The 12,295-nt window shown below is 35.2% G+C and overlaps 2 protein-coding genes across 5 annotated transcripts; both read left to right on the top strand.

Annotated features, from left to right (window-relative positions):
- The first annotated feature begins 372 nt into the window (after positions 1 to 372).
- On the top strand, positions 373 to 8,840 carry LCBK1 (long-chain base (LCB) kinase 1). 4 transcript variants are annotated; one of them, XM_012213142.4, is made up of 10 exons: positions 373 to 595; positions 699 to 781; positions 886 to 1,381; positions 1,516 to 1,887; positions 3,388 to 3,481; positions 3,590 to 3,627; positions 3,872 to 4,018; positions 4,506 to 4,605; positions 5,491 to 6,428; positions 8,385 to 8,840. In XM_012213142.4, the coding sequence occupies exons 2-10, from the start codon at positions 744 to 746 to the stop codon at positions 8,532 to 8,534; spliced, it is 2,373 nt and encodes a 790-aa protein (XP_012068532.1). In that variant the 5' UTR covers positions 373 to 595; positions 699 to 743; the 3' UTR covers positions 8,535 to 8,840. The 4 variants fall into 4 exon arrangements, with proteins under 4 accessions (XP_012068532.1, XP_012068535.1, XP_012068536.1 ...); XM_012213145.4 differs by having other exon boundaries at positions 864 to 1,381; XM_012213146.4 differs by lacking the exon at positions 699 to 781.
- A 2,362-nt stretch (positions 8,841 to 11,202) lies between these two features.
- Positions 11,203 to 12,090, top strand: LOC105631144 (ferredoxin-thioredoxin reductase, variable chain, chloroplastic). The gene is given in 1 exon segment (NM_001308773.1): positions 11,203 to 12,090. A coding segment is annotated over 1 exon segment (606 nt). The 5' UTR covers positions 11,203 to 11,258; the 3' UTR covers positions 11,865 to 12,090.
- Positions 12,091 to 12,295: the final 205 nt, after the last annotated feature.

Here is a 12,295-nt window from a genome sequence, read left to right as displayed (position 1 = left end):
TGTGGTTTGAATCAATTAACCGTAAAGTTTTTCTCCAAAATCAAGCAAAATTGAAAATCCTAAATTATTTGAAAATATTTACCATATCTGAAATTGAGAATAATCGAACCAAAGATCCAAAAGATTCGATTTGGCTCAATTTTTCGATATTTTTTCAGAAGGTTGCTCAACCCTACTAAATCGAACGGAAGGTTTAAAAATTTAGGATGGAATGAAAATAGAGAGATTTCAACTGTATTTCTCAAACAGCAATGCATATTAATTGTAGTTTGAAAAATATAGGGATGTAATCGTAATTTTTCGTTATTATTTATTTCTCATAGGCACTGAACTATTATTTCTAGTTCAATTGACCGAGCACCTATGTATATAATATTTGGGAGGAAAGCTGGACTCATTAGTCATTACCGCAGCTAAGGAAAAGGAAAAGAAAACGAAGCGAAACAGAGGGGCCTATCCCTAAGGTGGATTTCAACTTTCAATGAATGAATCTTCCTCTCCTCCAGTTGTTAATGCTAATTCAATCTGAGAGGCTGCTATCGTCAAAAGGACAGTAGAGGATCTGTTTTGTATCAATACTCTGTAAGATTCTAAGGTAATTTAGCTCTCAATTCTCTGATTTCCCAATTTTATCCTATCCTGGTCATATATTGTTAGAACTTCATCAAATTTAATTTATCATTTTTGGGCGATACAAGTGAAATGAAAAATTGAAGTGCGAGTTGATCTGATCATTCCGATTAATGTACCGCCTTGCAAGTTGGAATTGGATCAAGCTCATGTGAGATAGCAAATTTCATTTATCAAACCAAGTACTCCGTTAGTCTCCAGCTCTTCATTCTTGTTCTTTGTGTTTTCATCAGTTGTCCACTTTCGCAATCATAGGAAGAAGAGCACAAGCAGAACAGATATGCATAAGAGTGGAAGTGTGTCGAGGAATGCTAGCAGCACTATTACTGGTATCCAGAATAGCAAATCCCTCTTTCATCAGCAGTCTATCAGGAGGCTGGGGTTGTGTTCCCAAATTGCAACGGCTGGAGGACAGCACTCGTCCCCAATTGTTTTCCCTGAGAAACGTAGTAAGAAGGTCAAAGCCTCTTCGAAACCCGATGATCCACTGGACAAAGCCAAGGTACCAGAGCATAGAATAGACATAATAGGAGGCGGAGATGAGAAGTCTGATTTGTTAGGATGCGTCGTCTTCTCTGGAAAACTCATTTTGGACAAGAGAAAGACTTCCTTCCATGATAACGCTTCTCCCAAAGATGCACAACAGCAAAGCCCTATAGATGTATCCAACCAAGAAGCTGTCGATGCTAAGCTTACTAGCAAGGCTCTTGTTTGGGGCTCTCAGATGCTGCATCTTGACGACATTATTTCGGTAATGCTATATATATATATATATATATATATATATATATATATATATATATATATATATATATATACACACACACATCATTTTGCTACCAAGAATATGAACTGATAAAAATTTTGCCCACATGATATTCACAGGTATCATACAATATTGGTCTAAGACATTTCACTGTTCATTCTTATCCAATAAAAAAGGGCTCTTGCTGTCTATCTTGTTTTATAAAACCTAAAAGAAGTCGGAAGGACTATCGCTTCTTGGCTTCTACAGTGGAAGAAGCACTTCAATGGGTTGGTTGTTTAGCAGATCAGCATTGTTACGTGAATTGTTTGCCTCATCCTTTAGTTTCTTCAAAGAAGCATGCTTCTTCTGAATTACTGCCAACAGACACTCCTCCAGAGTTGCTGTTCAAGTGTAAGAGTCCACCTAAAATGCTCGTCATCTTGAATCCACGCTCAGGACGTGGTCGTTCAAGTAAAGTTTTCCATGGCATCGTGGAACCGATATTTAAGGTCCGTAAATGTAATTTTATTTGCATTTCCATCTGATTTAACATCGTCATTTTTGCAAAAGTGTTCAGAAATTACCATCCAAAATGTCTTTGAGACTATTAGCATGAAATTCCTCTAGATTCATATAATTCACTGCTAATGTATGTCATTTGTATATTAGATAGTTTGTCATTCTTGATGCAAAATGCTTAGTGTTGTTTCTTCCACCTCTCCTCTTCCCCTCTCCCAATCCAACTAGAAAAGGGGATTGAAAAGGCCAAGTTTAACGAGAATTTCTTCTATTAGGTGAACTTGCATTTTCTCTTAACCTGCATATTATAGAATGTTTTTACACCACAAATGAAAAGATACTGGAATCTCTACTATTTCAGGCATCACCACCACTACTATAATTTTGTAATCAAACTCACGAGGCCTTTGATGCTAAAATGCCATGATTTCTGGACATTAACATAATTGCCAACAGGATACTGTCATTGCCATTGCTATGGGATTGCAATTATTGATGTTTCTTACCCTAGCTTTACTTTCCAGTTATTTGCCTTGCACTAAATTTTATGCCTGCTTTAATGTGTCAGTCCTTGATGTATGATTAGCCTAAATAGCCTGTACAAATGATTTATAATTATGCTTATCAAATACAGCATTTCAGCTTAATGAATCTTGGAAATTGCACCCCTTGTTCAACACATTGGCTAGCCCATTATGCTGCATGTACATTAACTTAAACCTAGATAATTTTGAGGAGTTGGCCCAGTTGGGACATCTAACCTTATATTATATCTATCAAGCATCATTCCCGCTGGATTCTCATAATTTGAAGCCATCCAGCCCCTTTTATGGATGTGCAAGATATGAACATTGGAGATAACTATAATCGCAAACCTTAATTGTAGGGTTTAGGAGGAAGGAATTTATGTGGAATTGTTATATTCCTAATGGTAAAATTCTATTGTTCAGTTTGGTCCTGCTAATAATGAATCTGCATTCTCTGTTCTCAACTAGTTATTGCAGTCGTGAAACTACTAATTCTATTTAATTTTGCTAATTCCGTTGAGTACTGAATTCAAATAAGTTCAGTTCATCCAACGGCTTTTACGGATATGAGAGACATGAACTTTTGAGCGTAAGTGCTATTATTATTAATAAAAACTATTATTGCAAACCTTTGTACTTCATAATTTTGGAATAAGTTGATATGAAACCTTTGCGGTTCATTCCTAATTATAAATTACTTGTGTAAGGCCTGATCTTGCTACTGTTTAGTGTTGTTTTAAAGAATCTGCATCCTTGTTCAGAATATATTTTTACCATTTCCATTTCCTGTTTGTGTTTTTTTTTTTTTTTTTTTTTTTTTTTGTGGTGGTGGTGGGGAGAGAGGGGCGTTTTACCCTGTCTTTTCCTTTCTTGTTGTACTTTATCATGAGCAATGAAAAGCTCAATAACATGTTGTGCTAAATATTGTTCCGACACTTAGAGTCAAAGTGTAAACTATGGCAGCTTGCTGGGTTCAAATTGGAGGTAGTCAAAACATCATCTGCAGGTCACGCTAGAAATCTTGCATCTAATGTTGACATTAGCACGTGTCCTGATGGTAATAAGCTACTGTATAACGCCCCTTTCTTTTTTTTCTTGCTTGTGCTTTTTGAGGACTTCCATGATCTTAACCAATTTGCCCATTTATCCATTGCCATACGTTCAGGGATTATATGCGTAGGCGGTGATGGAATTATCAATGAGGTTAGTCTTCTGCATCTAGTTTTGTATTGAAATCCTTGTTTCATGTAATATGTTAGCCTGCATTATGATATAGTATTCTGTCTATTCAGTTTTTATTTGTGGACTTTGTTGGAATGTGCCATGTTGGATCTAGTGAAAAGCCTAGTTATTAGTTCAATATTCCTGAAGTGTGTCACCAAGGGCCTATTTTTTCTTTATTTAATTGTGTTAAACAAATCATGTGAAACCACTTTTTATTTTGCAGGTTTTGAATGGTCTACTTAGTAGAGACAACCAGAAAGAAGGAATTTCCATACCAATTGGAATTATACCTGCTGGTTCAGATAATTCGCTAGTTTGGACTGTTTTGGGTGTTAGAGATCCAGTTTCTGCTGCTATAGCTATTGTGAAGGTAATTGACCAGCGGTTGCTGAAATTCCTAAACAATTTGATATGTTTGATTGTTCATGAATTTGAATAGCCGATTTGGTGCCAGGCCATTTGATCAGCTTGATAATAATCATGGCTATGGTTTTGATGCTTCCCTTATTTTTCTTTTATTTTCTTTTAAAAAAAAAAAAAAAGGAAAGGCAAATGACTCAAAAGGAAGGCTGCTATGATGTAACAATATATTTCCTTATCAGTGAATACTAATGCACTAGCACCATTTTGATCTGTACTGGTAATGCAATTTGCGAAGTTGCAAAATGGCACAGGCTGATAAATATTGTATTTTAGATTGCATCGTATACATACTGTACTAACTGATATGCACATGCACAGGCATGCTAATGGCATTTGAAGTTCTGAAATTACAAATTCCAAATTATGGTCTTCCTTTAAGTTTATATCTCGAGGAAAACCCCACTTGCTATTGACATTTTTTTTATTGTTTTCAGGGGGGTCTTACTGCTACAGATGTCTTTGCCGTTGAGTGGATACAGAGTGGCATTATTCACTTTGGGATGACAGTTTCATATTATGGTTTTGTCAGTGATGGTAAGTTCACAATGATTGTGTCAATGAATGGGGAAGTTAAAAAACCTTAGAAGAACTTTTTAGGTTCGAATTTATATTATCTGAATTGGACATGTAGCATGCAATATCTACAAAACTCACTTTATTATTCACCACGAGCTGTTGCTTGATTAAAGATATACATGTTGAATCTTGAAAATTAAATGAAGCATCTAAGACAAATGATATAACTATGATGTATTAAATGCTATGGTGTAGATGTTTCACACTTTCATAAAGAACATGCTCTTGCCCTAGTGAATGCATTATCAGTATCACATGAGCAATTAAAAGGTCTGTTTTCTTTTGAGGGTGGAAACCAAAGATTGAATCCTTTATGAAGGTTCCATTTATGTGATATGTTATTTAGGTGCTAAGAGATTGTTCATTATTGAAGTGAGATAATTAAATTCTATAAATATTCAGTCATTGATTGATGTCTAGTACAGTATATAACTAGTGGAGGGTGGATTCAATATTTGACATTTGTGTGATTACTGGCTGGAGCTGTTGTATTTCTTCCTTCAAATTCAGCCAGTACTACAGGTAAATGGTTGAGTTTTGTTTCTTGCTTTTTTCATTCTTTTTTTTTTTTTTTTTTTTTTTTTTTTTTTTTTTTTTTGTGGGGGGTTGTTGGGTGGTGTGTGTGTGTGTGTGTTATATAGATTGATGACTGCTCCCAGCTAGCCTGGAATTAAGGTGTAGTTGTTGTTCTAGACTGATGATAACATTTATATCTTGTTGTGGAGACGATTCATGCTTGTGAATTTCTTTACAAATGGTTTCTCAAGACATTCATAGAGATGATTTTTCAATCATCTTTATGTATTTTCTTAATCATTTTTATGTCTTTTCTATGTGCTGCAGTGTTGGAACTTTCTGAGAAATATCAGAAACGCTTCGGTCCTCTGCGTTACTTTGTTGCTGGATTTCTGAAGTTTTTATGCTTACCAAAATACAGCTATGATTTGGAATATCTACCTGCATCAGAAACAGATCGGGATGGAAAACAATCAGAGAGAGAGGTGGTTGACATGTCAGACCTTTACACAGATATCATGAGGAGATCAAACACAGAAGGAATGCCTAGAGCATCTAGTTTATCGAGTATTGACTCGATAATGACCCCTAGTCGAATGTCTGGGGGCGAGTTGGATACAACTTGCAGTAGCACTCATGCCAGCACTGAACCATCTGAATATGTTCGTGCCTTAGATCCAAAAGCAAAACGCCTGTCATCTGGGAGGAGCAATGTAATGGCAGAGCCGGAAGTTATTCATCCTCAATTACCTCTCTCAACAACTCCAAATTGGCCAAGAACGAGGTCAAAGTCGAGGACAGATAAAGGATGGACTGGATTGACCTCTACACATGATTCCTCTAGATGTTCCTGGGGAAATGCAGCAACAAATGATAGAGAGGATATCTCCTCAACATTATCTGATCCAGGTCCAATTTGGGATGCTGAACCAAAATGGGATAGTGAGCCTAATTGGGATCTGGAAAACCCTATTGAATTGCCAGGGCCATCAGATGATGTAGAAGCAGTGATGAAAAAGGAAGTTGTGCCTAGATTTGAAGATAAATGGGAAGTGAAGAAGGGACAATTTCTTGGCATACTGGTTTGTAATCATGCTTGCAGAACGGTTCAGAGTTCCCAGGTGGTAGCACCAAGGGCTGAACATGATGACAATACCATGGATTTGCTCTTAGTTCATGGGAGTGGACGACTAAGGTTATTGAGGTTTTTCTTGCTGTTGCAGATGGGGCGGCATCTTTCATTACCATATGTCGAATACATTAAGGTATGGTCATGTGCTTTTGCACGTAAAAACAAAAGTTTCATTTTAATTCCAGAGAACTGCATACTGAGTCTAGCTTTCTATAGAATTACATTAATCTGCAATTTAACTGACTGATATGACCATGTTCATAATTTAGCTCATTCAGTGAACTTAAGGAGATGGCAAATATATATGTATCATGAACTTGCTGTTTTTGTTTAGAGCATTTCTGCATCGGCAGGTTAATCCAGTAAACCTGAGAATATACAAACTGTAATTGAGACATGTACCATCAACTTGAGATATGGAAACTGTAAAAACCTGAGTGCTCGGACTATCATATCATTTCAAGACTGAAGCCTTAAAAAAATAAAAGTAAAGGGAGAAGTGGGGAGGCTTCTATGTTGGTTTCTGCTTACATGTGCTTATGCACATAAATGTGCTGAATGATCATCATCATTTCATTTTGTTTTTTTGGGGAATGTTTGGAGGTTGAATATATGACCTTGGTCCCAATGGGATTGGAGAGGCCAAGTAGGGGTATACTTAGGCATGCCCGGTTCATTGAACCGCCGGTTCTGGTTCACGGAACCGACGGTTCAAATTTTTTAAAATGTTGAACCTGAACCGGCCCTTGAACCGCCGGTTCCGGTTCCGTTCACGGTTTCCGGCGATATATGTTTTTTTAAAAAAAAAATCGGTTTTAATGTTACATCTTTCTTTTGTACATATTAATATGACTTTAAAAAATATTGGTAAATTTTATTTTAAGTAAATTTTAGAATGCTTATACTCATATAGGAATAAAATTAATTAATTTTACAAAATAATCAAATAAATTATCACTTTATTTTGTTTAAATGTTATTAATTAAATAAATTATAAGAATATTTTGAAAAATGCTTAAAAAGAATGTAATTTTAAACTTAGCAAACAATTTAAAAGGGTAAAAAAAAAGTTAAAAATAATATAAGTTTAAACTAAATATTTCTCTCTTTTTTTACCATTTTACTTTTTAGATTTTTAACTTTTAAAGTAAAGTGTATTTTTAAAAAAAAAATTTCTTAAATAAAGTATATCATGTAGTATAATATTATTGAGACTTTTAAAGATGTATAAAATAGGCTAAGTGATTATCATTTTGAAAATAAACATAAAAAATTTTCGGTTCGAATCAGACCAGAACCGCCGGTTAACTGCCGGTTCTGGTTCATATTTTAACATTCACATGAACCTTAACCGACCCTTGAACCGCCGGTTCCGGTTTAAAATTTTGAACCACCGGTTTCGGTTCGTCTACAGTATGGTTTGGTTCCGGTTCAAACCGAACCGGTGGCCTTGCCTAGGTATACTCGCTCTCTCTGTCGAGAGAAAGTTGGGGTTCCAACTTCCAAGATAGGTCCTTAACCCATCTCTACTCCCAAGATGGATCCAATTGGTTCCTCGTTGTTATTTCATTGTCCTGTTTGCGTGCAACTTTGAGGTAAAGAGAGTTGGTAGGGTAGTGTGAAAATCTCTGCATGATTTCCCTGCGTGTTTGAAGTTTAGGTTCCATGCTTCAAAGAGCCAGTTTTGGATTTTAGATACTAGGCATCCACTTCTTTAAGTGCAACATTTCCCAACTTTCAGTAATGTTCACAATCTAAATATCAAGTTTTCAATCAATATAATTGCTGATCTGAATTTGTCTCAACATCTTAATAAACAAACAACCTCTTAATAAACAAACATTTAAAGTTTTTTAGACATCTGCCAGCAGCCTCAATGATATTAGTTGGATGACAAGCATGAATGTGGGAACTCTAATAGCTGTTTTGGTTTAGGGTTTAAGGATACAACATGGTCACGATCTGGTGTTCTGTATTTGTATCTAGAGGGGAAAAAAATACACATATATGCATGCAGCATTCTAGTAGGCAGCATACTATTTAAGGGTGAAATAGATTTTGTTGCACCATCTAAACCCAACCTCTGCAGGTGAAGTCCGTGAAGATAAAAACTGGTAAACATTCCCACAATGGTTGTGGCATTGATGGTGAGCTTTTTCCCCTTAATGGACAAGTAATCTCTTACTTGCTGCCAGAACAGTGCAGACTTATTGGTCGGTCACCGAGCCATCACATATAGCAACTTCCAGCCATCTTTTTCAACTCTCTGCAAGGTTCTGGTGGTAATTTCTATCTCTCCAAATTGCGATTGTGCTATGTGCAGGGCATTATCTTTAAACAAGCAAAAATATACTTTCTTTTTTATTTTTTTATTTTTTATTTCTACCCCCTCATGATTGTGCCATTGCATACGAGGTCCTTGTAAATGTTTTCTGCGATCATGTATCAGTTGCCTGTTGTTTATTGTGATCCCTACTTTGTTCCATTGTGTATTCTCTTATTCGTTGGCATGAGCTGCTCAATGTATTGAAATTTCTGGCGTTTATTATTCTGTTTTTATGTGCGGGGTGTGGGTTTGTCTCTTTGCTTCCCTCATCATCAATTTGTGACGCATCATGATGTTGATATTGTAAAACACTGTGGTGACATTAGCATTTTTCCAGAATTCTTCATGTGGTGCTAATGTCAGTGGTAGAAACAAACAAACAAATGGGATTTTATATTTCAAAGTCTCGAGGATAAGGTTGTTACTTGAGATGGTAATGGCTGGGGCGTGCAGGTCGTGACTCCATGTTTTGAAAGGGGACGCTTAATGGGTGTGCATACGCTTTGTAGGTCGTCTTTTGCTATCCATAAAGATTGGATTAAGGGGCAACTTTCATCCTCTACCTCTCATTGGAGATCACAGATTTCTCATCCGATGACGTTACATTTGTGGATTTAAAGCTCTGTTAGGTATAAATAAATTCAAAATAAGCTAAACCAATTTCAATTAGAATTTATAATAAGCTAGCAGTGATGGATGCAGAATTCATCATCACAATTTCAAATAAACCTTCTATAGGCCGATTTAGCATTTTTTTTTTTTTTTCATAATATTTTTCTATTTTATATTTTTGGCTACAAAAAATGCTAGGTATATATTTTTTCTTTTATAGCCCTATTCCCAAATAATTAAAATCTCCATTAAATTGTTTTTGTTTTTTTATAAATTTTTGTTCTCGTAAAACTAGATCAAAAAGCAACTCAAAAAAAGTAGCAGTATAGGCAAAAATTATAAAAAACCAAGAAGAAAAGGATAAAATTAAAAAAACAGTCTAATAAATATCACTCAAATTATTTCTGCATTTAACAAAAACAATAATTTGAAAGCGAAATTATTGGCAAATCCTAAAACCTTTTGTCTGATATATAATCTCTAAACAAATAATTAGCATATTATCAAAAGGAAAACAATTGTGATCCAAGATTAAATAGAATACAATATTAGGGTTAATTTTTGTTAGGGAAATATATTTTAAAAAGATAATAATATATAATTTCTATTGCATAAATAAATGAAAAATGTCTAACAATAAAATAAATAAAAATTATCATTATTTTTTAAAACTTTAAATAACTTATTTTGGAAAAATGAATAAGATAGTAATAATTGTAAATCTTCAAAGGGAAAATAATTAATTCGTTTTAAGTTTGACCAAACTAACTAAGTCATCCCTGCGGTTTGATAATATTAATTAATTGGTTCTTAAGATTTAACTCCGTCAAACCACTTGGTCTTTCCATCCACTTTCTCCATATTTTGCCATTAAAACCATTGAAAACGTAAGAGGGATGAGAGATAATTAATCTAAAATGACAATAATTTACCCTTCAACCTAAACTATCTTTCTTCCTCTTCTTTGCGCAAACAACAACAGCAACGCCTCCTCAACGAGGAAGCCCACCATAGCTATTAGTCATTCAGTTGACACTAGCTTCTTTAGAGCTAGTGTCAACTGAATGCATAAACTCAGATCGGCATTGTCATTCAAAGCCGATCTGAGTTTATGCTTAAGTTAAATAATAGGGTGATTGGTGAAATAAGGCTTTGACAGTGAAAGTGGGGTGGGTCATAAGAGTTGAGTGAAATCTGATAATTATGATGACGGTAAATCTGATAAGTTCTCTTAATTTTACAATTTTGCATTGTTATTGTTCTCTACTTTTGAAGATTCAGAACACGTTTTGTAATATTTCATTGTGTTTTTGATAATTATGTCTCAAATATTACTGTGGTATCTATTTGTAGCAAATATTTTAATTTGAATATATGAATCTTTTGATGAATTATAGTTGACACATAATATGTTTAATAAAATGTTTCATAGAGATTTAGTTTCTTGAAACTTTTTAAAAATATATAAATTGTCGCATAGAGATTTAGTTTATTGGAACTCTTTAAAATGTTACTTAATTAATGACAATTAAGGAGAAAGATGATTATTTGATTGTTTGGGAGAAAGAGACAAAAAGGTTGTCTGGTCTTCTGTAGAAACGGAGAAAGATATAAACAAGGTTTTTAGTATTTTCACAACCAAATGTCAAATTTTAATTAATTGGACGTAAGAATCAAATAGTTTGATAGAGATAAATTTCAGCGACTACTAATTAATATTGTAAAACGGTAAGGACTAATTAATTAATTAATTTAGTCAAAAACGTCGAGACCATATAATTATTTTTCCAAATTTTTATTTTATATAGTTACGTTGGAGAGAAGGTTAACTCTGGGATACAAAAATTCAATAGAGGAAAGATCGTTGCCGTATGTACTACTTTACTGTGCGTCTATCCAACGGTTAGCTGAGAAAGTCATGGCCGCATGGAGATGGAGTAAAGGAGAAATCCAGCCCACATAGACTTCTATGACAAATCTAAAAAATTGAAGATCAGTATTTTTGGTAGAGAAAGTGCTGGGAATATGAGCGCAACAACTCTGGCTTTACCGTCGGCCGGGGGAGCAGCCTCAGCCTGTTCCCCCCTCAATCGCGCCACCACCGCAATGACCACCAACAATTTCACCACGACGAAATTACTTTTTAATCCATCATCATCTTCTTCTTGTTCTCTATGTGTGGCTGCTCCTCATAGCAAGATTAATAATGATATGATGATTATCAGCTCCAACATTAAACACCACCGCTGCTCCACTACCTCAGCTAGTATAACGACAAGTGGGAAAACAAATAGGCTGATTTCATGCAAATCGGCTATATCATCTTTGTCCTCTTCGTCAATAACAGTCACAGAAGGAGAAGACGAAGAAGAAGAGGAACAAGCTGAGAAGAAAATTGGGGCGAGGGTTAGGGTGAAGGTTCCTCTGAAGGTGTACCACGTGCCTCGAGTGCCGGAAGTAGATCTGACTGGGAAAGAAGGTAATCTCAAGCAGTACGTCGCTCTCTGGAAGGGCAAACGAATTTCCGCAAATCTTCCTTACAAGGTGGAGTTTACGATGGACATTGAGGGACGTGGCCCTGTCAAATTCTTTGCCCATCTCAAGGAGGACGAGTTTGAGTACCTTGATTAGCATTTTACAATTCAATATGCTTTGCTTCTTCTTCCTCTGTCATACCAGGCAAATACTTTTACCTCCCCTCTCTCTCAATATATCATTATATTAACTTGTCAAATTAATGCAGTGTTATATGTATTTAACATGCTTAATTATTTTGCTATTCTACACTTTCTTGGTATGTATAAATATAAGAAATTCATAACCGCTTCCTTCTATGACCCAATTTCGGGACATCAGTGAAACAACACGGGGGATGAGAAAACTTTTTCTCAAGTACGTTTTCCTCATTCTATCGTCATTTGATATAAAATAATTTGATGCTCTTCAGCCTCTTGCTGCAATTTATATGAATTCCTAGTTCAGTTTCTGAGCTTGTTAGGTCTGAATTAAATTCAATTACAAACCTAAATTCACTTGTCTGGTAAGCACAAAAACTCGTTTGG

Source organism: Jatropha curcas, chromosome 1 (genome assembly GCF_041381405.1).
Source record: "Jatropha curcas cultivar XTBG-Jc1 chromosome 1, XTBG_Jcur_1.0, whole genome shotgun sequence".
In the NCBI taxonomy this organism is placed as follows: domain Eukaryota; kingdom Viridiplantae; phylum Streptophyta; class Magnoliopsida; order Malpighiales; family Euphorbiaceae; genus Jatropha; species Jatropha curcas.
The sequence above is the reverse complement of the archived record's forward strand: the minus strand, read 5'-3'. Positions and strand labels throughout refer to the sequence as shown.

What these genes read in the sequence shown, in the direction of transcription:
- LCBK1 (XM_012213142.4), top strand. Translation starts at nt 744, where the DNA reads ATGTACCGCCTTGCAAGTTGGAATTGGATCAAGCTCAT. An exon ending in ATCTTGACGACATTATTTCG is followed by an intron (nt 1,382 to 1,515) that starts GTAATGCTATAT and finishes TGATATTCACAG; the next exon opens with GTATCATACAATATTGGTCT. An exon ending in CTGCTATAGCTATTGTGAAG is followed by an intron (nt 4,019 to 4,505) that starts GTAATTGACCAG and finishes TATTGTTTTCAG; the next exon opens with GGGGGTCTTACTGCTACAGA.